The 24,481-nt window shown below is 38.9% G+C and overlaps 1 protein-coding gene across 14 annotated transcripts in view; it reads right to left on the bottom strand.

The window, feature by feature from the left end:
• Positions 1 to 3,353: 3,353 nt before the first annotated feature.
• Positions 3,354 to 24,481, bottom strand: part of WDSUB1 (WD repeat, sterile alpha motif and U-box domain containing 1) — a 51,327-nt gene continuing 30,199 nt past the window's right edge. For 10 of the 14 annotated variants that reach the window (XM_017547547.2, XM_017547541.1, XM_017547610.2 and 7 more), the window contains 4 exons: positions 24,070 to 24,249; positions 20,004 to 20,090; positions 15,233 to 15,373; positions 3,354 to 3,743 (listed from right to left, as the gene is read on the bottom strand). In XM_017547547.2, the coding sequence (XP_017403036.1) occupies positions 3,586 to 3,743; positions 15,233 to 15,373; positions 20,004 to 20,090; positions 24,070 to 24,249 (566 nt within the window). In that variant the 3' untranslated portion in view covers positions 3,354 to 3,585. Of the gene's footprint in view, positions 3,744 to 8,162; positions 8,251 to 15,232; positions 15,374 to 20,003; positions 20,091 to 24,069; positions 24,250 to 24,481 lie in introns of all 14 variants that reach the window. The other 4 variants (XM_037745414.1, XM_017547568.2, XM_017547561.2 and 1 more) reach the window with 3 other exon arrangements.

Consider the following 24,481-nt stretch of genomic DNA (forward strand, 5'->3'; position numbering starts at 1 on the left):
GTTCTGGTTTTGGGTGTTTTCATCCTTTTTGTGCTGGTTTCTTCCCATCTTTGTGGATTTATCCACCTGTCGTCTTTGTAGTTGCTGACTTTCAGACTGCATCTCTGAGTGGACGTCCAGTTTATTGATGATGAAGTTATTTCTGTTTCTTAGGTTTCCTTCTAACAGTCTGGCCCCTCTGCTGTAGGACTGCTGAGGTCCACTCCAGGACCTGCTTGCCTGGGGATCACGTGCAGCAGCTGCAGAACAGTAAGGGTTGTTACCAGTTTCTTCTTCTGCTTTGTCCCAGAAGGATACCCACCAAATGTCAATCTGATCTCTCCTTTATGAGGTGACTCTGGATATATGGGGGTCAGGGAGCTGCTTGAGGAGATAGTCTGTCCTTTATAGGAGCTCAAGCACTGAGCTGTGAGCTCTGTTGTTCATTCAGAGCTGCTGGGCAGGTACGTTTAGGTCTGCTGCAGCAGAATCCATAAATCGCTTTTTGTTCCCAAGTGCTCTGTCCCAGGGAGTTAGGGCTTTAAATATGAGTTTCCATTGTGCTGCTGCCTTTTTTTTTCAGGGCTACCCTGCCCAGCAAGGAGGCAGCCTAGTCACTGTCTGCCTGTAGAGGCTTTGCTGAGCTGCTGTGGGCCCTACCCAACTGCCGTGTGAACTTCCCTGCAGTTCTGTTTATATGGGTGTAGTTAGAACTGCCTCTGCAATAGTGGCCCACCTCTGTATTGGTGGACTCTTATCTGTAATGGCAGGCTGCCTCAGCAATGGCGGACTATCTCCATAGTGGTGGAGAGCCTCGGTAATGGCAGATGCCCCTCCCCCACAGAGCTGGACTGTCCCGGGTTTGGCTGGGCTTGCTGTGAAACTCTCAATCCAGAGAGTTTCTGATTGCTGTTCTTTTGTGGGGGTGGGAGCAGCCGAGCCTGATCACCTGGCTCCCTGCCTCAGAGCTTTTTTTTTTTTTTTTTCTTTTTTTTTAGTTGAATAGTCGACCCTCTCCCAGGTGTTCCAGTCGCCTGTAGAAAAGGCGCCGGGATCTGTGTGATTTCCTGTGCAGCGACTCACTGTGCCAGATTAAACAGCGGCGCTGAGATTTGTGGCGCTTTTTTTGCCTAGGAATCTCCTGGCCTGGCTTTCTGTTCAGTCCCCCTTTTTAATCAGATGAATGTGTGACTTCCTGGGGCTTCAATCACCAGCTAAAAGGGCACCCAGACCAGTGTATTTTGTATGGAGAACTGCCGCGCGGGGCGCCGGCAAAGCAGCCAAGCTGGCAACCCGTGGGCCTTCTCTGCCTGGGAATCTCCTGGTCTGTGGGCAATAAAAAGTCCGTCTGGCGGAGGTTGCAGTGAGCCGAGATTGTGCCATGGCACTCCAGCCTGGGTAACAAGAGCAAAACTCCGTATCAAAAAAAAAAAAGTCCATCTGGAAATGTGGTGTCCACTCACCCTCTGCGCTTTCACTGGGAGCTGCAATCCTGAGTTGTTCCTAAAAGGCCATCTTGGATCTTCCTCAACAGTTCTTAAAAAAACATGGCTTTTTGTGTTTTCTAGTAATGACTTTGAATGATTTTAGTAATTTTTATTTAAAAAACAGCTAACCTCCTTTGGAAAATGTCTGTTACTTTATCAAAACAGAGACAGTTGGACCAATGGTAAGTTCTTTTACGTTTAAAAACTGTTCTGGGCCGGGCACAGTATCTCACACCTGTAATCCCAGCACATTGGGAGGCCAAGGCAGGTGGATCACTTTGAGGTCAGGAGTTCAAGACCAGCCTGGCCAGCATGGGGAAACCCGATCTCTACTAAAAATAGAAAAATTAGGTGGGCGTGGTGGCAGGAGAATCGCTTAAACCCAGGAGGCAGAAGTTGCAGTGAGCCAAGATTGCACCACTGCACCCCAGCCTGAGAGAGCAAAACTCCATCTCCAAAAAAAAAAAAAAAAAAAAAAAAAAAAACAAAAAAAAAAAAAAAAAAAACTCCAAAAAAAAAAAAAAAAAAAAAAAAAAAAAAAGTGTTCTGTTGAAATTATTAGCATACTTTCTATAAAGAGTAAAGCAGAAAAACAGCCAGGCATGGTGGCTCATGCCTGTAATCCCAGCACTTTGGGAGGGCAAAGCAGGTGGATCATGAGGTCATGAGTTCAAGAGCATCCTACCCAACATGGTAAAAACCTGTTTCTATTAAAAATACAAACATCAGCCAGGTGTGGTGGCATGCACCTGTAATCCCAGCTACTCGGGAGGCTGAGGCAGGAGAATTGCTTGGACCTAAGAGCCAGAGGTTGCAGTGAGCCCAGATCATGCCATTGCACTCCAGCCTGGGAGACAGAGCAAGATTCTAAAAAATGAAAAGAATACAGGAGAAAAACACCTAGAACATACTTCCAACCTTTCTAGTCCTCAACAGTAAGAATGTGAGAAGCATGTCATATGAAAAAAAATTACTTTTCTAGAACCATTGATCATGAATCCTAGTTATGACGTAAAGGTTAACAAAGTTTAGTAATACATTAAGTTAAAATGTTTACAAAGAATTATAAAGAAATGGTGTCTGGTGATTTCAGTGTTAAGGCTTGCTTCCTTTCTGTGAACATGTAGCATATTAGTTGTGAGTTTATAAAATGCGTGATCAACCTTTTCCTATATTTACATTGCTTTTCCCTTTTTATTTCCAAGTTTCGAAATTCTTGAACAAGTCCCCATTGCGAGTTTTGGGGGTAACAGTGCAAAGAAGGGTGCAGGCGCAGAGGTCCGGCCTGTGCTTGCAGTGCAGTTTTAACAAGCGCCCCGCGGATGGCTTCCATTCTAGTAACAACACTGGACAGGCAAGTAAGAAGTTAGCACCGCCTTCACTTCCTCAACCTGGAGTTTTTTTTCTGGAGTGAATGTATCAGGCTATTGTGTAAAAATGCTTTTGTTACCCCAGCTTAGAATTATATGTGAGAACTTTTAAGAATTCTTAATTCTGAAGCGAGGCTAGAGTTTGCCATTTTATATATTTCAGCAAAGTCAACTTATTCAGGATTTATTTCATCTAACTTATATGTAGGTTTGGAAAATAAGAAAAAATTCATTACCCTCCTGCAAACTTAAAATCCAACAAAATTACTTAAACATCTGAGGTGCTTTTTCTCAATTTAATCATAAACAATCTACAACCATTTTGCTGCAAATTCTCTTTAAAAGGGCTCCAAAGAGTTACTGAATGAATGGCTAGTAAGTAGAATGTAAACATCTGTTATTCTAGAGTAGCCCACTCTTGAGTTACAAAGAGAGATGACCTACATCTAACAAGAATAAATGTGGGCACTGTTGGGAATAATATTAAGAGGAATAAAAGAAAATTGGGGCACTGCAGTTTAAAGTATAACTTTATTTCTATACAGCTGAAGATTTTTTTCACTAGTACAAAAAGGCTTTATAGTAAAAGTCCATGTATTTTTAAAGAATGGAAATTGACAATTTTTATAGGTAACTAAATTGAAAAAGTTTACCTTTTTCCTGTTTTTTTAATAATGTCTGATTAGTAATTACCTTTAAATCATTCAAATGAGATTACTGAAAATATAAACAATATAATATCAACAATTTTACTTTTGATGTGTTTCCAGCCATCTATTGATGGCCATTTTCAGAGTCCTATTTGGCGTAAGTACCACTGAAGGAAGAACAAGATTTGTCATGGGACTTGTACGTTTCTTTGTTCTGATCCAATTTTCCATTGCTTCCTTTTCATAAGAATAGCCATCTGAAAAAAAAATATTACACAAATTACATGATGTAGGAAAGAGAAATTAGGATTACTAAAATGAATGAGTACAAAAACTCTTTGCAGAGGCCTTTATTGTGACTTAAATGGTATTCCTCTCCTGTACCACCACTCCCAAAAATCTCTGCCAAAAGATCTGAAAAGCATTAAGATTGGATGGAGATGTATGAAGCAAAAATTACCCAGAAGAGTAACATAAACTCTTTGAACAGTACAACTGGGACAGGGACCCTGTCAAATTCAGACACAGTGGAAGAGAAGAAAGGAACAGAGTTGGTGGAGTGGGAGTGAGGATAAACTGCCCATCAGAGCTGCTGAAAAGAGCCTATGACTCAGCAAAACTTTTGAACACCTTGAAAAGTCAGGAAAACAGATACTCACCCAGAGATGACAGAATTTACCCCACTAAGGATTTGACAGTGAAGGGACTTAGGTTTTTTTTTAAAATCCACTGGCAATTTTTTTTTTGGCGGGGGAGGGGGAGGGGGAACCAAGTCTTACGCTGTCAACCAGGCTGGAATGCAGTGGTGAGAGCTCAACTCACTGCAATCTCCGCCTCCCAAGTTCAAGTGATTCTCCTGCCTCAGCCTCCTGAGTTAGCTGGGACTAAAGGTGCCTGCCATCCTACCCAGCTAATTTTTTGTATTTTGAGTAGAGACAGTGTTTCACCATGTTAGCCATCTGGTCTCAAACTCCTGACCTCAGGTGATCCACCCGCCTCGGCCTCCCAAAGTGCTGGAATTACAGGTGTGAGCCACTGTGCCCAGCTGCTCAGGTTTTCTTAACACCATATTCTTACAAAATTATTTGCCTTTACACATGTAAAGACTGGACTTTTGCTTCACTACTTTCATTTTTATACTTGTAGCTGTTTTTCAAGCTGAAAACTTTGGTTGCTGATTTCATTTACACGTTTAATGTACAGTATATATTGTTTCAAAATAATGCTAATATATTTACTAACATAAAACTGAAAGATATTTAAGTTTACATTACGGTTCTTTCTGTCATCAAGGTAAATTCACTAGAGTGGTCTCAAAATACTGTGTTCAAAAACCACAGTAAAACTATAAGCTGGGCATGGTGGCTCCCACCTGTAATCCCAGCACTTTGGGAGGCTAAGGAGGGCAGATCACTTGAGGTCAGAAGTTTTAAGATCAGCCTGGCCAAAATGGCAAAACCCATCTCTACTAAAAATATAAAAATTAGCCGGGCATGGTGGCAGACACCTGTAATTCCAGCTACTCAAGAGGCTGAAGCAGGAGAATCACTTGAGCCCAGGAGGTGGAGGTCCCAGTGAGCTGAGATCATACCACTGCACTCCAGCCTTGGTGACAAAGCGAGACTCCATCTAAACTAAAACAAGGTACCTTCAGAAGGGTCTAATCTAACCCTGTCCAATCCTTGTTCCCCACCCTTCCTATATAAGTAACCATGTGTAATCCATTTTTGAAACATACGTATATGTACACACAGTCCATATTCTACATAACAGCATACTAGCCACACTAGTTTGCACCTTGGTCTATTTATTCTCCCCACAGTACTCCACTGAATAGATGTACTGATAGACATCTGTGTGGTTTCCAATCTTTGCCTTTTACAAACAGTGCTGTACCAACACAAACCCAAGGAAAAAACCACACACAAAACACAAATAGTGCTACAACGAAGTCTTGTGCATGTGTCACTTTTGTTTTGGGGAGATTTCAGAAGTACAATTCCTAAAGCAGCATAATCTCGCTAGATAGTGCCAACTTACTTCCACAGGAATTCTACATTTTTCATTCCTACTAGCAATGTTTATGAGAATGCCTTTTTCCCCTACAGCTTAACCAACAGTGTACGTTGTCAAACTCTTGGATTTCTGCCAGTCTCTAGGTAAGCAACAGTACAATACATCAGATGGAGAATCTTTTGTTCACATGTTTGAGCCATTTGCTTTTCTTTTTCCTGTGAGCTATTCATATATTTTGCCCATTTTTCTATTAGGTTGTCCTTAAGATTTCATAGATGTGGAATATCAACACTTCATCAATTTCTCCCTTGATTCCCGGATAGTGAAGTTTTCTCAATTCCTATCAAGGAATTTGCCTACATTGTCTTTGAAGACATGGGGTCCTGCTGGTCTCAAGCTCCTGGGCTCAAGTGACCCTCCTACATCGGCTTCCAAAATAGCTGGGACTCCAGGTGAAGCCGCTGCACTCTGCAAATTTCCCTTTTTATGTGTGGGTTTCTGATTCATTGGGAATTAATTTAAATGTATGGCATACAGGATGAATCCAATTTTATCCCTTTCCACACGGTGGTTCAGATGTCAAAATACCACTTGTTGGAAATATTTTTGCCAGTGATTTAAAATGAATGCTATCTTTATCAATCTCTAAATTTCCAAATGCATATGGATCGATTTCCAGATTTTAAACTTTTCCATTGTTTAATTCCTGGGCCAACACTACACATTGACTTATCGAGGCTTCTCGACATATAACTCTCATAGGCTAGCAACCTTCCTCATTTTTTCCCCCAAGGTTATTGTTGCTGAATAATCGCCTTGTGTATCTCTCGGCAAAAAGTTTTATCAGGATCATGTCAAGCCTGTAAAATGGAAAAAGCTGACATTGACATCCCGCTGCCACTGAGTCTTCCTAGCCCTCAGCGTGCTGCGCCTGCCATTATACTTTCACAGGCATGTTTTCGTTTTATGTAGGTTTGAAAGTTTTATGTATTTCTTAAGTTTAGGATTTTGGTGTGTTTCCTTTTTTCCTGAGACAGGCAGGGTCTCACTTTGTTACCCAGGCTAGAGTGCAGTGACATGATTGCAGCTCACTGCAGCCTCTACCTCCCAGGCTCGTGATCCTCCGAGATTATCCTCCAGAGTAGCTGGGATTACAGGCACATGTCACTACACCCGGCTAATTTTTTAAACATTTTTATAGAGAAGTGGTTCTCACTGTTGCCCAGGCTGGTCTAGAACACCTCAAACAACATTTACAGACATGGATTATACTGCACCCAGCCACATTTAGGGTTTCGTTTGTTCCAGAGTCTCATTTGTTCTAGTTTTTGTTACTGTAACCTAGGCATTCAGTTATACCTTTTAAGTGCTTTGGTTTACTGAATGTTTTAACTTGCTACTTTGCCAAATTCATATTGTTTGTAGATTTTTCTTCTTTTGGGCTTTCTACACATACGATTATATAGAAAGGGTTTGTCCCTTTCAAGTTTTATTTTGTGGGGCGGGGGGCAGATGTGAGGGGTGGCTAATATTTCTAAAACGATAGCTGAGAGCACCCTTTACATTCCTGACTGTAATAGGAATACATACCAAGGTATATGTATTTTTTAAGAAAGTCAGCCAGGCTCAGTGGCTCATGCTTATAATCTGAGCACTTGGGAGGCCAAGTTGAGTGGATCACTTGAACCCTGGAGTTTAAGACCAGCCTGGGCGACATGCCAAAGCCCCAGTCTCTGGATTGTTTTGGTTGCTTCGCATCTGTTTTACTTTTGCCTCCTTACAGACACTGGCAGCCGCTGCGTAACTCCCCCACTTTGGGGTTCTGAGTTCTGACTCTGAGAGATGGAGGTTCTGAGAAACTCAACTTATGTTTCCTCGGTCTTAGAGAGGGAAACATGCCTTCTGCAGATACTATTACCTGTGACTGCCTTTTTGCTCTTTTTGAGATATATTTCACACTATAAACTTCACCCATCTGTGGTTCTTGGTATGTTTCCAAGTTGTATATCACTATACCCATTAGCAGTCACTGCCCCCTCAGCCCATGGCCACCTCTAACCTACTTTGTCTCTATGGATTTGCCTGTTGGGGGCATTTCATATAACGGCAATCACGTACTATGCAGCCTTTGGTGTAGGGCTTCTCTCACTTACCGTAATGTTGCCAAGGACCGTCCTCTGTTGTATGGCTATACCACATGTCATGCATTCACTTGTTGATGGATATGTGGGTTGTTTCCACCTCTGGGCTATTAATAATGCTGCTGTGCTTGTACAACTTTTTGTATGAGCATGTGTTTTTAATTCTCTTGCCTATATACTTAGGAGTGGAACTTCCAAACCGTTTAATAGCAGCCACACACAAAGGTTTCATTTTCTGCACATCCTTGCCAACACATATTTTCCTACTTTTAGATTATAGCCATCTTAGCAGGTATGAGATGATTTTGATTTGCATTAATGACACTGACCATCTTTTGAAGTGCTTATTGCCAAATAGCATATTAGACTGTTGCAGGGCACTGTTACCTATATTAACTTCTTTAATCTACACAGCAACCTTATGATATAGATATTGTTAGCATTCCTATTTTACAAATGAGGAAACTGAGCCATGGCCTGAATAACTTTCCAAGGTCACACAGGTAGGGAGTAACTGACCTGGGATTTAACCCAAGCAGTCTGGCTCCACAGATAATGCTCTTATTCTTGCTGTATATGGGATGTCCAGAAAAGACAACTATAGTAACTGAAATTAAAAACAAAAAACCTCACTGGACAGGTAAAAACAGCAGTTAGACAACTGCAGGAAAGGCAGCTGGTAGGCAGGTCCAAGAAAAACAGAAAGGCTTGAGAGAGAAGGTACAGGGGATGAGAATGGCTGAAGGCATGAAAGAGAAAAATCTACAAAGACAAATCCTATGAAACAAAAAATAGGAATTAGACAGACAGTATACTTGAACTGCAACTGGACAGCATAAGTATGTTTCCTATGCATAACCAAGCTAAAACACTGACGGCTCTAGAGAAACAGCAGAGCAGGTAGATCAGGTTTAGGAGGTTTTCACATGTTCAGAACAGACCTGAAGGAACTAACAGAGATGGGACATCCACCCGTGCAGGGCTGTCATTTCCACTCATTTCTTTAGCCCTAGTGAACATGTAGTTTACAGGTTTCCTGTAATTCTAACAAAAATACCAAACACCTTATGTTGTAACATTAGGCATGGTCACACATGCCTGTAATCCCAGCTATAGGGAGGCTGAGGCAGGAGAACTGCCTTAACTCAGGAAGTGGAGGTCTCAGTGAGCTGAGATCATGCCACTGCATTCCAGCCTGAATGACAGAGTGAGATTCTCTCTCCAAAAAAAAAAAATCTGGACAGCTAAATTGGCAAAAATGTACAGCAGTGCCTATCAGTATTAGAAATTTATGCAAATGTACCTGTAAATACTATGTGATTGAGGATGTTTTCTACACTATAGAATCACTTGTGGTAAGCTGGGTCTGCATCTACTGATTCAACCAACTGCTGATAGAAAATATTCAGAAAAATAACAATACAATTTAAAAAGCCAATACAGTATAACAGCTATTTACAAAACACTTATATTGTGTAAGTAATCTAGAGATGATTTGGAGGAACAAGCTGTGTGTAGGTCATAAGCAAATACTACCCCAAAAAACGGAGAAAGATGCCTGTAAACAGAATAAGAGTTAATTTCGGCGACATCCATAACAGGATATGCTATCCTGCATATGAGAATGAAGCGTATAGTTCTGAATATATCGACAAATGGTATTCTCTCTGTTGATAAAGGCAACTTTTTAAAAGTATGCATCACAGCCTGTTTGTTATAGAACACTATAAAATGGATGGAAAAATATCTAGAACAATACACCTAAACTGTATCATTAATACATGAGATTCAGAAGAGCTCCTGTTTTTAAAATTGCTTGTCTGTTTTTCACTAAGTCTATACTGCTTATGTAATTTAAATGAATGAATAAAAATGAAGTACAAGAATGCTGAAAATAAATACAAACAGGTCCTAAAAATTTTTCTGAGGCAATTAGTTCAATAGATATATGTAAGGAAAAACTGAAAAAAGATGCTTTCAATTCAGAAAAATGTAGGCGGGAAAAGGAAAGTAGAAGAAAAAATAGAATTATATGCTGGCAGGAATTCATCCACATATGTATCAATAATCGCAATAGAAAGAAATTGGTTCAATTCTGCTATTAATGAGGAGGACTGGGTTTTTTAATTCAACTATATGTTTCCCATAGGAACACCTATAAAAGTAACAAAGGAAGGTTAAAAATAAGTGAGTGGTAAATCTACAGGGATTATGGTAAGCAAAAAAAAAAAAAAAAAGCCAACTGAAAGCTTTTTCACTACATGATTCCACTGATATACCATTTTTGAAATGGAGGACAAATTAGTGGCTTCCAGGGGCTGGAAGAGAGTGGGGAGATGATGGATCCAGTTATAATTTAGAAATGGTCTGTGTCTCAACTGTAATAATCACAAACCTCCAGATAGGATAAGACTGTAGAGTTTCACACACACACAGGTAAGTACATGTAAAACTGGGGAAATCTAAGATCTGAGGGTTCTAGCAGTGTCAGTATCCTGATTGTGATATAATAGTATCATTTTGAAAAACGTCAGTGGGGAAAGCTGGACAAAGTGTATTAGGTATGTGTCTCTATTGTTTCTTACAACAGCATTGATTAAAAATAATAAAATTTAAAAATAAATGGGTGGTACCAGAAAGGTTAAAATGAAAGACACAGACAATAGGAAAAAGTAAGGCTGTGAAGCAATTAGAATTCCTATACACTGCTGGTGGATGTATAAGTGATTTAACACTCTGGAATGCTGATTATGTATACCTACTCCTACGAATATACCAACAGACATGCATACATATATTAACCAAAAACATGTACAGAAAGGTTCATGGCAGCACTGTAACAGCCAGCAATACCCATCAACAGAATGAATTATATGCACACAATGGATTTCTAGACAGAAATGAAAACTAAACTGCTTTGTGCAACAATACAGATGAATCTCACGAACATGTTTAAGAAGCCAGACCCAAGAGAGAGACACATTGTGATTCAATAGTAAACTAATGAAGCAATCTATCCTATTACAGTCTAAAGGAGAAAGTCAATAGATTTAAAAATTCTCAACAAACTGGAGGTAGAAGGCAACTTGAACTTGATAAGGACAGCTAACATCATATTTAACAGTGAAAGTTGAATGCTTTCCCTCTAAGTGCAAGTGAAAATAAGAATGTCTACACACCACTTCTTTACAACATTGTACTGAAAATTCTGACCAAAAATAACAGGAAATAATTTATAAAATTTTAAAACAGGATATAATTTAAACGGTGTATCATTTATAAAATCTATAAATATCAGAATGTAATTCTGAAAAGGATTCACACAGATTGGAAAGAAAGAAATTACTTACAGATGACACAATCATGTATGAAGAAAGTCTTATATTAAGCTTATGCTAAAAAGCTACTAACAGTCCTTCATATCTGAGGGGTCTGTATCTACTGATTCAATCAACTGCTGACGGAAAATATTTAGAAAAGTAATACAATTAAAAAAAAATGCCAATACAGTATAACAGCTATTTACAAAGCACTTACATTGTATTGGGCATAAGTAATCTAGAGATGATTTGGAGGGACAGGATGTAAGTCATATGCAAATAGTACACCATTTTATATATGGGATTTAAGCATCCACAGATTTTTGTATTGAGGGAGTTGGCTACTGAAAGATGACTAATCAATGTAGCAAGGTCACAAAGTCAATATATAAAAGTATTTCTATTTAAAATTATATTTCTATTTGAGCAAATTGTACAGTGCTATAAAAATACAAGCTACTGGCCAGGCGCAGTGGCTCACACCTGTAATCCCAGCACTTTGGGAGGCTGAGGCGGGCAGATCACGAGGTCAAGAGATGGAGACCACCCTGGCCAACATGGTAAAACTCCATCTCTACTAAAAATACAAAAATTAGCTGGGTGTGGTGGGGCGTGCCTATGATCCCAGCTACTTGGGGGGCTGAGGCAGGAAAATCACATGAACCCGGGAGGCAGAGGTTGCAGTGAGCTGATATCGCGCCACTGCACTCCAGCCTAGGGACAGAGTGCGATCTCCGTCTCAAAAAAAAAACAAAACAAAACAAAAAAAAAAAAAACAGCTACTGGCCAGGCTCAGTGGCTTATACCTCTTAGCATCTTAGGAGGGCTGTTTGAAGCCAGAAGTTCAGGACCAGCCTGGGCAACAAAGAGACCCTATCTCTACAAAAATAAAAATTGTGTAAAAGTTTAGCTGGACATGGTGGTATGCGCTTATGGTTCTAGCTACTTGGGAGGCATAAGGATCGTGTGGAACCCAGGAGGTCAAAACTGCAGTGAGCTAAAATTGTGTCACTGCATGCCAGCCTGGGCAACAGAATAATACCTCATCTCTAAAAAGTAAAAATTTAAACATTTTTTAAAAATGAGCTACCTAAAGATAATTTTGACAAAATGTGCAAAAGCTACACACTAAAATACAAAGCTAATAAAGGAAAAGAAGACCTAAGCAAATGCAAAGTGATACCATGTTCATGGATTGGAGTGGTTCAACTCTATAGATTAAACATCATCCCAGTGAAAATCTGAGCAAGGAAACTGAAAAAGTATTTCTAAGATCTATGTGTAAAGGCAAAAGGATCAAGAATAATCAAAATAGTTTTGAAAAGAACTAAGTCCTGTGATTTACACTACCTGACTTTAAGACTTAGTATGAAGCAGCGGGGTACAGTGGCTTATACTTGTAATCCCAGCATTTTGGGAAGCTGAGGCAGGCAGACCACTTGAGGCCAGCAGTTTAAGACCAGCCTGGCAAATGCAGCGAAATCCCATCTCTACTAAAAATATAAAAAACTTAGCCAGGCGTGGTGTTGCACACATGTAATCCCAGCTACTTGGAGGCTGAGGCATGAGAATCACTTGAACCCAGGCAGTGGAGATTGCAGTGATCCAAGATGGAGCCACTGCACTCCAGCATGGGCAACAGAAAAAGACTATAAAGCTGCAGTAATCAAAGCACTGTGGTAACTGGCAAACACATAGACATAAAAATCAATCAAACATCATACAAAGTCTAGAAATAGACCTGTGATATAAGTCAGGTGATTTTAACAAAGTGCCAGATAATTCATTAAGAAAATGATTTCTCAATAAATGATGCTGGAACAACTGGCTATTCATTTAGGAAAAAATGCCACATACAAAAATTTGAAATAAGTCCTAGACCTAAGCCTAAAATATAAAACCTTAAAATGTCTAGAAGAAAACAGGATAAAGATCTCTGAAACTTTGCAGTAGGCAGATTTCTTAGAACTCAAAAAGTATGAATCAAAGTGAAAAATAAATTAGACTTCATCAAAATTAAAAAGTTTTGCTCTATAAGAGACATCATTATCAAAATGATGAGGCAGGCTACAGACCAGGAGAAAATATGTGCAATACATTACCTTGCAAAAGACTTGTATCTAGCATTTATAAGGAACTCTCACAATGTGATATGATAATCCAATACAAAATGGGGAAAAGATTTGAAGGCATACATTACACAAAAGATATATGAATGGATAAATAAGCTCAAAAAAAGATGCTCAACATCATTAGTCAAGAGGGAAATGCAAATTAAAAGCACAATGAGATACCACCACTTCACACCCACTAAAATGGCAAAACTGAAAAGACTAGCAGTATCAAGTGCTGGAGAAGATGTGAAGAAACTGGAAGTCTCAGTTGGGAACTTAAAATGGTACACTTTGAGAAACATTTTGGTAGTCCCTTTAAACATTCACTTACACAACCCAGTGATTTCACTCCTACACATTTAACCAAAAAACATGAAAAATGTCCAGACAAAGATCTGTACATAAATGTTACAGCAGCTTCCGTCAGAATAGCCACAAAGTAGAAAAGACCTGAAAGTCCACTGACAGGTTAATGGACAAACATATTACAGCATATCTATGCAATGAAACATTACTCAGCAATAAAAATGAATTACTGACAATACAACAAGATAGATCAATCTGGAAAGCTGAGAAAAAGAAGCCAGACACAAAAGAGTTGCAGCCAGAAGGAAATGTCAGATTGCTGTCTCCTGGTAGATTAAACTAAAATTTGAGGCCTGTCTATGGTCATTTCTTTTAACATGCAGAAAAAAGCACACTGAACATAACAGTGAGTATTCAGAAGCCTCTCAATAAATTACTACAATCTTTGCTGCCAGGTTTTCCTGAGATTCACTTTGAACAAATCAATTGCCATCTCTGCTTAAACTAACTTGACTTGAGCTGCTTTCAACTGCAAACAAGAGTACTGATAAACCAAAGTCAAAAAATTTGCAGCCACTGCTATACTCATAGAAAATTTCACAGCCTGAAATAAAAATAGCTAATAGCACTTGTATTGAGTGCTTATTATATACAGGTACAGCTTTAAGTACCTACTATAGAAGAACCCATAATAATAAGACGCTAATTTATGGCATAATTAGTTCCACAAATAATGTGGACAGCATATACAAGGTCAGTATCTAAGTCCATCAGCTAAGTTAATTATCGGAGAAGACTAATAGATATTTTATGCTTAGTTATATGTAAATAGTAAGCTGCCATGTAAAAAAATTCATTGCCTCCCTAGCAAAGTAAGGAGTAGAGTTTCAAAACAACTATTAAGCTAGCAAAAGTAAATGAAGTTATAAATTACAATGATCACAAAACTGGAAAAACAGGTGCAATTTAGATATATTGCTGGCAGCACTCTAAACTGGTTTTTTTCTAGAAAATACCACATCTATCAAGAGGTCCCCAGTAAAATATAAAAAAATTAAAAAAAAGAAAACACATCTAACAAAATGTTACCAAACTGTTTTCACATTCATAAAATATCCTCAAGTTGACTAATTCTTTGCAACACATAACCCATGTAAATTACCCTAAGTAACAGTAACAACAGAAAGAAATGTGCAAAGATATCAGCATAATGCCATTTACAGTGTAAAGATTTACAAGCACATATATACCGACTAACAGAAAAGTCAAACACGACGTAGCACAGAGCCACAATGGAATAAAGCTATTCAAAGCAACAAACTTTAGGCAAAGCCACTGCAGACTAAGCTAATAATCAGAAACATATAAGGAAGCTGTAGGCCAAAATTTTAAATATATATAATTTGGATTCACTGATTACAACTATGTATAATAAAGTATGTAGGTCTGTTAATGATTAGAAATATGGAATGATACGACTTTATAATTAAATTCTTATTTGTATAAGATTGTTTAAATTCATGGTAGACAAACATAAAAGATCTCAACAATCTATCTTTAAAAAAATAGTATTTTATCTTTACATCCTAGCAACTAAATACACATTTCACAAGTTTAAGTAAAAATCCTTTTGTGTCAACTCCGTAACTACTCTGTCCAATTTTATTATGAAATGTACAATGTTCATTTGTTCACCCAAGGTCTAATTAGTTTAAGGAAAACCAAATTATTTAAAAGAAAGCGAATTCTGAATATTCTTTACATTTAAGCAAACTTCTGAGAACTTTCTACATTTTTTATTCATTTAGCACAAAACATCTCCTGCAACTTAGTAAAGTATCACACATACCTGATGCAATGACTGGATCTTTCATAAGTTCTCTAGTTATTGGACATATAAATTCATCAGGAATTTCTGAAGAAAGGAATTTAACCCTGGTCCGGAGCTCTTCAATTTTCCTCAGCACTTTACTACGCAGTCCTAAAGATTCTGAAAAGAAAGTATTTTCAGGGTTGGATACCTACTAGTAATCCTTATGCAAGTCATTCACAAACAGAGTTGTTGGAGTTTTTGTTTTTGAGACAGGGTCTCACTCTTTTGCCCAGGCTGGAGTGCAATGGCATAACAATCACTGCTCATTGCAGCCTCAACCTCCTGGGCTCAAGTGATCCTCCCACCTCAGTCTCCTGAGTAGCTGGGACTACAGGCACACACCACCCCATGCCTAATCAATTTATGTATTTTCTGTAGAGATAAGGTTTCACTATTGTCCACACTGGTCTCAAACTCCTGGGTTCAAATGATCCAACTGCCTCAGCCTCTCAAAGTGCTGGGATTACAGGTGTGAGCCACCACACCCAATCACAAATAGAGATTTTATCTACTACCACCAGAAATCAATCTTCTGATATCCTGTTTTAGCACAAGGAACTATTGTTATTTTTTTATAAATTCATTAACAAATCTCTGTTTACAGAATACTGTATGATTAAAATATATCAGCAGCTAATAATTTTAAATAAACTTAGATTCTGAAAGTTCAAAAATTTCAGGTTGCCAGACATTAATATACTCTCTAAAATTAGAAAAGGCTATTACTGGTTCTTGATTCAACAAAAAATTTCCTTAAAATCATTTTTAAATATGTTTTGAGTTCAAAACATAAAAATACCATATTTTTAACTTAATGAAATTGGGTATATTTGCTGATTCTTGTAAGAAACACAATCACAAAAAAAGCTCATCTGTATGCATGTTTCACTTGTTTGTATTCTTAATTTTAAAAAATTATCCTAATTTTTAGTTTTAGATAGTCATAATTAATTTTAGGATTTTTTTTTTTTTTTTGAGACAGAGTCTTGCTGTGTCACCCAGGCTGGAGTGCAATGGCGTGCTCTTGGCTCACTGCAACCTCCACCTCCCAGATTCAAGCAATTCTCCTGTCTCAGCCTCCCAAGTAGCTGGGATGACAGGGGCACGCCACCATTTCCGGCTAATTTTTGTATTTTTAAATAGGGACGGTGTTTCACCATATTGGTCAGGCTGGTCTCGAACCCCTGACCTCGTGATCCACCCGCCTCAGCCTCCCAAAGTGCTGGGATTATAGGCGTGAGCCACCGTGCCCAGCTAATTTTAGGAATTTTAGAATTATTGGCTGTTTACACTTTTAGAACTATATGACAGTTCTACTTGATGTTGAAGTAGGTAGAAGAATTAGATTTCAGAATGCCTTATAGTTACTAGAAAAAGCCAAACCAACTTTCTTTTTGTTGGGAGGTAATGCCCCATAATATTTATACACATCTTAGGACACCCTGTGTTTTGGACAGTTTTCTCAAGGATGTCTAAAATCATCCTTGAAAGCTAGAGATAGTGTTTCCCTCCCCAAGGAGGACAGATGTTTCCTGACCACTATAATGTCTTCCTCGTGGGGGCTATTTTGCTGGTAGCCCCCTTGTAAGACTAGGGGTTTCCCAAGCTCAGGGCTTCTCAGCTATGACACAAACATAAATCACCACCATAAAACTCAAGAGGGAAAGGGCAGGGTAGGCACAGTGGCTCACATCTGTAATCCCAGCACTTTGGGAGGATGAGGCAGGTGGATCACTTGGGGTCAGGAGTTCAAGACCAGCCTGGCCAACATGGTGAAACTCCATCTCTACTAAAAATACAAAAAAAAAAAAAAATAGCCAGATGTGGTGGCACACGCTTGTAATCCTAGCTACTTGGGAGGCTAAGGCAGGAGAATTGCTTGAACCCAGGAGGCAGAGGTTGCAGTGAGCTGAGACTGCACCACTGCACTCCAGCCTGGGTGACACAGCAAGAGACTGCCTGAAAAAAAAAGGGGGGGAGGGAGGGGAAACAATCAGAACCTGAAGTGCAAGTGTCTGCTGTGTCACGAGTAATAAACCATTTGAATCAGTCTGGGCTCACTGCCCAAATTCATGTGAATGTGGCAAGTTATCCTAGCAGCTCCCTGCCACCAAGGGGCTGCTTTCCTGTGACTTCCTTCCAACAGAATATGCTGAAACTGAACTGAGAATTTTTAAAACAGGTTTTTTAAAGCTCCACGAACAAATCAATGATTTCTTTACATGCTGAATATGAGTTTGCAAAAATATTTAGGACTCAAAGATTCTCTCAAATTCTTTATGCAATCACTATCCAGATTTAAGAGAAAGTTGTTTCAGCACGAAAGTGCTTCAAAGTGCTTGGTTAGGGAAGTACCTCTAAAATGCAGCGAAGTATTATCTGATCACCACAGCCAGCCTTTAATGTAACAAGTCAGAGAAACACAGTTTATCAAGTCTACCTCTTCCCAGAATATCCCATTCACAATGCTGTGTTCTCCAAGGGTTAGCTGAGTGGTGTGTTTTTATTTTGCCAGGCAAATACAATGTAAGGTTTAAGAGGAATTATAATGATGGATCATGTATTCTAAGTAAGGTGGAAAATAAGAGCAGAGATAGATAACAGGTATGTAAGATCAACAGAATAAAGGTTTTGATCAGATCAAGATTTGCTGAAATGGGGTATTATGGAACGAGATGGTAGAAAATCTACATGACTGGGGTATGCTTACTGAAAATCTTCCACCTGGGTAGAGACATGGCTTCAAAAACTGTCATAAATGTTTCTAGAACACGTTTACAATAAGACAGTAGACATCTCATTTAAAGAGATAATTATATAATTTATAATAAGAAAAGGAGGCTGGGTGTAGAGGCTCATGCCTATAATCTCAGCACTTGAGAGGCCAAGGTGGGAGCACTGCTTAAGTCCAGGAGTTTGAGACCAGCCTGGGCAATATAGCAAGACTGTTTCTCTACCAAAAAAAAAAAAAAAAATTTAATTAGCTGGGCATGGTGGTGCATACCTGTAGTCCCAGCTCCTCAGGAGGCTGAAGCAGGAGGATCTATAGAGCCCAGAAGGTGGAGGCTTCAGTGAGCCATGTTCATGCCACTGTAATCCAGCCTGGGCACCCGAGTGAGACTCTGCCTATAAAAAAAAAAAAAAATAGAAAAAAATATAGGAGCAACTAATATTCTGAGAAAAGCATACTTTCCTGTAAAAAATATTCTATATGTGCCGGGTGCGGTGGCTCGCGCCTGTAATCCCAGCACTTTGGGAGACCGAGGTGGGTGGATCACGAGGTCAAGAGATCGAGACCATCCTGGTCAACATGGTGAAACCCCGTCTCTACTAAAACTACAAAAAATTAGCTGGGCATGGTGGCGCTTGCCTGTAATCCCAGCTACTCAGGAGGCTGAGGCAGGGGAACTGCCTGAACCCAGGAGGTGGAGGTTGCAGTGAGCTGAGATCATGCTATTGCACTCCAGCCTGGGTAACAGGAGCGAAACTTTGTCTCAAAAAAAAAAAAAAAAAAATTCTATATGTGTGCTAATACTTGGAATGCTTATAATATTTATAATAGAGAACACAGAAGGCCTAATTCAAAATTCCCCCAGATAAGGTTAAATTGGGTGCTATCATTATCCAATCTTAATGTCATTTAGAAACGCTCAGATCACCTTGTGCTCAGGGAAGCATTTACTAAACTACATCCCCAGAGCTTTACCAGAAACAAACATCTCTTTTTGTGACTCGGGATTGAGAATAAGTTTTATACACTTAATTGCTGAGAAAGAAAGGACCCTTACCAGCTGAGGGCTAGTAAACCCTCGGTACCAGTACTGGGCTATTATTGACTATAATCCTGAAAAGACATCTGGTTCTTGATGACAAGTTAAAATTACCCAACTCTGGAAATGCTACATCACTGAGAGTTTGATGGAATCTAGAAACTAACAACCATCAAATATATAAAACTAAACTAATGGATATAAAACTCAATGCTAAAAACCTCTCAGGAAACTGAATGTAACTGGGTTTCAGAATGGGAGCTGGGAAATGACAGCACAGAGCAGAGATGCGGGTACATGAATGAGACAGAGACCTTCCTACGTGTGCCCTTCACTCTCCCAACTTTGTCCTATAAGTACCATTGCCACAGCAGCCCCAGCTGGAGGCCAGTTACCAGGACAGCATGAGAGCCTGGAATTCAACAAGCAGACACCACCAAAGTAGTCACTGACTCACCTCTCCCCTGCCCTGACAGAGAACAACAGAACCAAATGCTGGATTCTTACAAAGAAAACTAAAAATCCACTTTTTTAAATTATAAATTTTAATTTAAAAAATCAAATTTCTAGGCCGGGCGTGGTGGCTCATGCCTGTAATCCCAGCACTTTGGGAGGCTAAGGCTGGTGGATCACGAGGTCAAGAGATCAAGACCACCCTGGCCAACATCGTGAAACGCCATCTTTAATAAAAAAAAAAAAAAATCAAATTTCTACATAGAATGATCAAGAAGAAACAAGAGAAGACATAAAACCTATAAAGAATGGAAAACACAGCTATTTAGGTACAGGAGGAGTTTTTAAGAGAGGATGTGGAAAAGATGATAGAAGCAATACAGTTTTTTAATTTCTATGAAAAAAACAGAGCAACTAGATAAACTCAAATTGCATGGACATTCCCAACAAAACAAGGTAGCAAGACATCTTCATAAAACCCCACAATCCATGGGTGAGGACAAACCATTAGCACCCATAAAGACCTGTGGTTGACATCTGTGTAGAGGAAAGCAACAGGACATCTGATGGGCCTGAGCAAATGAGACCCCAGTGTGTCCAACAAGTAAGCACTGGAAAGGACAGTGGGCCGACTTAAGACAGCAGCTGACTGGGGAGGGTTATGCCCCTTCCAGCAGGCGGTCAGTGCACAGTAACTAGATTTGAAAGGTTTGTTTCACTTTAATCACACATAAACAAACAAACAAAAAACCAAACTGCAAATGTTCAAGTACTTAACAATAAATGCAGTTACACAGGCAACAAGTGAAAATCTACATCATAATAAGAATTGAAACGTGAAACTTTCAAAATCTGAGGATGTAAAGACAGGTGATATATTTGAATCTCTAGTTTAAGTTGGAAAATGATAAAAATGTCTTATGTGCTTTTATAATTTCTTAGAGCAAATGGAAGAGTGAACCCTTTGAAAAAAAAATCTCATTGCCAATTAGGCATCTATGGTTGATGATTATCTGAATATAATCATAAATACTGACATGATATATAATAGTTCCTTGGCATTTGTCATTTTAAGTTTCTATCATTTTACCGTCTATAGAAATTTCAAACTCCAAGATACGTAGCAATGTGCCATGTTCCCAAGGCCTAGATATGAACTGAGGCCAATGAGTAGACAGATGGAAGCTGTGTGGCCAATTAGTAGAATCACTCACGGCATAATACTCCATCTAAAAGTGACTCTCCTACTCTTAACCTTTCACACTTTATGGCTTTTGAATGAGATATTAAATCTTACAGTAGTAGTCACAAATTCATAGCAAATGTCTAAAGACACATCCCTCTCAACATCAAGGATCTCTCGAACCTGTACTCTGTCTGGACATTCCTTATACAAATATACTACTAGATATAAGGAATTATTTCTTAACTAAAGCTGGATGTCTGTTGTACCCTAGGTTTCCATTAACAAAATCCTAGAAAATGCCTATTATCTTTGGTTAAAGCTCCAAAGTCTAATATATTCAAGGCTGCACAACATTTATTGTGTATTTACAAAAGACCCATTGAAAAAAGATTTGATAAACTGCTCAATTCCTTTAAAATAATTTAAATGTCAAACATAACAGATATACAACTTTGGTCTCAAACACTCCAGTGTACTTTACTGCACAATTAATTAGCTTCCTCGATTTGCTGAATGTTAAACTCAGATTTATTCATATTGACATAGGAGCTGTTTTAAACAGTTGTATCACAAAGGCAAATGCAGGTAAAATAGATATGCATTTAAAAAGTAAAATTAATTAGCATATATACTCATTGGTTTGCCTCAACACATTTATTTCTAGGCCAAATTTAATTATCTATTAGTGCAATTTACTATGTTGAGAGTCTATTTTTCTTAAAATTCAGGACTAAAGAAATTCATTGTAGCTTACAATAATAGCATTTATAGAAGATTAAAGTTAGCTACTCGATCCTTTATAATGAAGGCTGCAAAAACCTTAAATTAGAATGATATAAACAATAAATGTTATAGTCTATTTTTACTACTTTATTCTAATTTGTTGAGTTTGCTAGATCTCCAAATCTTTTTTTTTTTTTTTTTTGAGACGGAGTTTTACTCTTTTGCCCAGTCTGGAGAGCAGTGGCACAGTCTTGGCTCACTGCAACCTCCACCTCCCAGGTTCAAGCAACTATCATGCCTCAGCCTCCTGAATAGCTGGGATTACAAGCATGTGCCACCATGCCCAACTAATTTCGTATTGTCAGTAGAGACAGGGTTTCTCCATGTTGGTCAGGCTGGTCTCCAACTCCCGATCTAAGGTGATCCACCCTCCTCGGCCTCCCAAAGTGCTGGGATTACAGTCGTGAGCCACCATGCCTGGCCTGATCGCCAAATCCTAATCACAAGCATCAGGGTCTTTATTTACTAGAGAATGTGAAACATTTTTATATCCATTCTTAGTAATGGTTTTTCAAATTCACCTATTAGATCATCACAGAACTTGTTTAAATTATATTTCAATTTTGGCTTGGGACTTACACTTCCAAAACCCATTTCACTGAACTTAAGGTAAAATGAATACTACTGCTAAACCTGAGATTCATCCTTCAAAAAACAATGTCAGATCATTAATTAAATCCTACAAGAATGTCTTATTCTTGGCCAGGGGCAGTGGCTCATGCCTGTAATCCTAGCACTTTGGGAGGCCAAGGCGGGAGGGTCACTTGGGTTCAGGAGTTTGAACCCAGCCTTGGCAAAGTAGTGAGACCTCAGCTCTAAAAATAATTTTAAAAATTAGCTGGGCATGGTGGCACATGCCTGTGGTTCTAGCTACTCATGAGGCTGAAGCAGGAGGATTGCTTAAACCTAGAAGGTTGAAGCTGCAATGAGGCATGATCATGCCAGAGCACTCCAGTCTGGGCGACAGAGGGAGACCCTGTCTCAAACAAACAAACAAAAAACTAGAATGCCTTATTCTTTACCTAGTTATAAAAACAGAATTTTATTTCTATTAATTGCTTTTATATGCTTTGCTTATGTTTTCAAACATCCTTTGTTGAATCTGAAATTATTTCATATTGTCTGGTACTTCTACTTGATAAGGTATCCTTAAGATTCATTGTGAGAGATTAACAAGAAACTAAGATGGTAAATTGACAAGATTTTAAAAAAAAAAAACAAAGCTCTGGCCAAGTGCGGCGGCTCATGCCTGTATTCCAGCACTCTGGGAGGCCAAAGTGGGCGGATCACAAGGTCAGGAGTTTGAGACCAGCCTTGTCAATATGGTGAAACCCCATGCTACTAAAATTACAAAAAAATTAGCCGAGCATGGTGGTGCATGCCTGTAGTCCTACCTACTCAGGAGGCTGAGGCAGAAGAATTGCTTGAGCCTGCGAGGTGGAAGTTGCAGTGAGCCGGGATCACACCACTGCACTCCAGCCTGGGGGACAGAGAGTGACTCCATCTCAAAAAAAAAACAATCAAAAAACAAAAAAACAAAGCTCCTACTCTTACCTACTCTCAAAAGAAAAGAGGAACTTAGAAAGGAAATATTTTATGAGAGAGAGATTCTGGGCACAGTGGCTCATGCCCGTAATCCCAACACTTTGGGAGGCTGAGGCTGGAGGACTGCTTGAACCCAGGAATTTAAGACCAGCTCAGGCAATAGGGAGATCTCATCTCTACAAAAAATTTTTTTAAATTAGCTGGGCGTGGTGGCATGTGCCTGTGGTTCCAGTTACTTGTGAGGCTGAAACAGGAAGATCACTTGAGCCTAGGAGGTCAAGGCTGTAGTGAGCCATGATTGCGCCACTGAACTCCAGCCTAGGAAACAGAATGAGACCCTATCCCTTCCCCCACCCCACAAAAAAAGAGATAGAAAAGTGACTGTACTCAAGTATAGCCTGAGTATAGTACAAAACCACTTAACTATGTATTTTCACAAAACCATTCTGTTAACTCCTTAAAAGGCCATAGGTTTCCAAGAGATTTAAATAAGCTCACATACTATGTTTACTATGTAAGGAAAGTATAATGCTATACTTTAAAATGGTTTTCTATAAGAAACATTTTTAGTTATTTTACCCTTCATTAATAATAAATCTCAACATGAAAATCTTATTTCCTGAGCTTTCTGGTTAACTAAAATTTTACTATAGCATATTGGTACTAGTGTCTGGCAATTATATTTATTAGAACATGCTATCAAAACTGGTTTTTGGTAAGGAAGGATCTAGTACCCAGAATACATAAACAACTCTTAAAAGTCAACAATAAAGACAACCCAGTTTAAAAATGGGCAATGGATCTAAACAGACATTTCACCAAAGATGATATAAAAATGGCCAATAAGCACTTGAAAGATGCTCCATATCATTAGGTAAATGAAAATGAAAACCATAATGAAACTCCATGTCACAACTGCTAGGTTGTCACAACTACTAGGATAACCACAATCAACAAGATGGGTCATTAGTGTAGTGCCAGAACATTAAGAAGAAACCATTAATGCAACAAAAACCACCTGCAGAGTAATTTGGTAAAAGTTGTTTTTAAGATTGCCTATGTTAAACTAAGCTTACCAATTTTCAAATCATCAGCCAGACTTTCTTTTGTAAGATTCAGCAGTTCTTTTCCATCAATGTTATTCATCTTGAAAATACCAACAAGGTCTTTTAGACCTTGTGCACAAAGCCATGTTGAGACATCCTCCTCTGACCAATCTTCAGTAAATTGCTTCAGGTGACCTTCTGAGCTCCTTGCTTAAAATAAACAAACAGGTAACTGAGATAACAAACAAAAAATCACTTTCTTTTAAACATTCTCACTTTGAATTAAAAGTAAATGAAATTTCCTTAAATCTGCGTTTTAAATCTGCGTACAACGGCTGGTGCCCATAACCCTAGTTACTTGAGAGGCTGATGTAGGAGGATCGCTTGAAGTCAGGAGCTCAAGACTAGCCCGAGTAACTTAAGGAGACCTTGTCACCAAAAA

This window comes from Cebus imitator, unplaced genomic scaffold (assembly GCF_001604975.1).
Source record: "Cebus imitator isolate Cc_AM_T3 unplaced genomic scaffold, Cebus_imitator-1.0 Scaffold10, whole genome shotgun sequence".
In the NCBI taxonomy this organism is placed as follows: Eukaryota; Metazoa; Chordata; class Mammalia; order Primates; family Cebidae; genus Cebus; species Cebus imitator.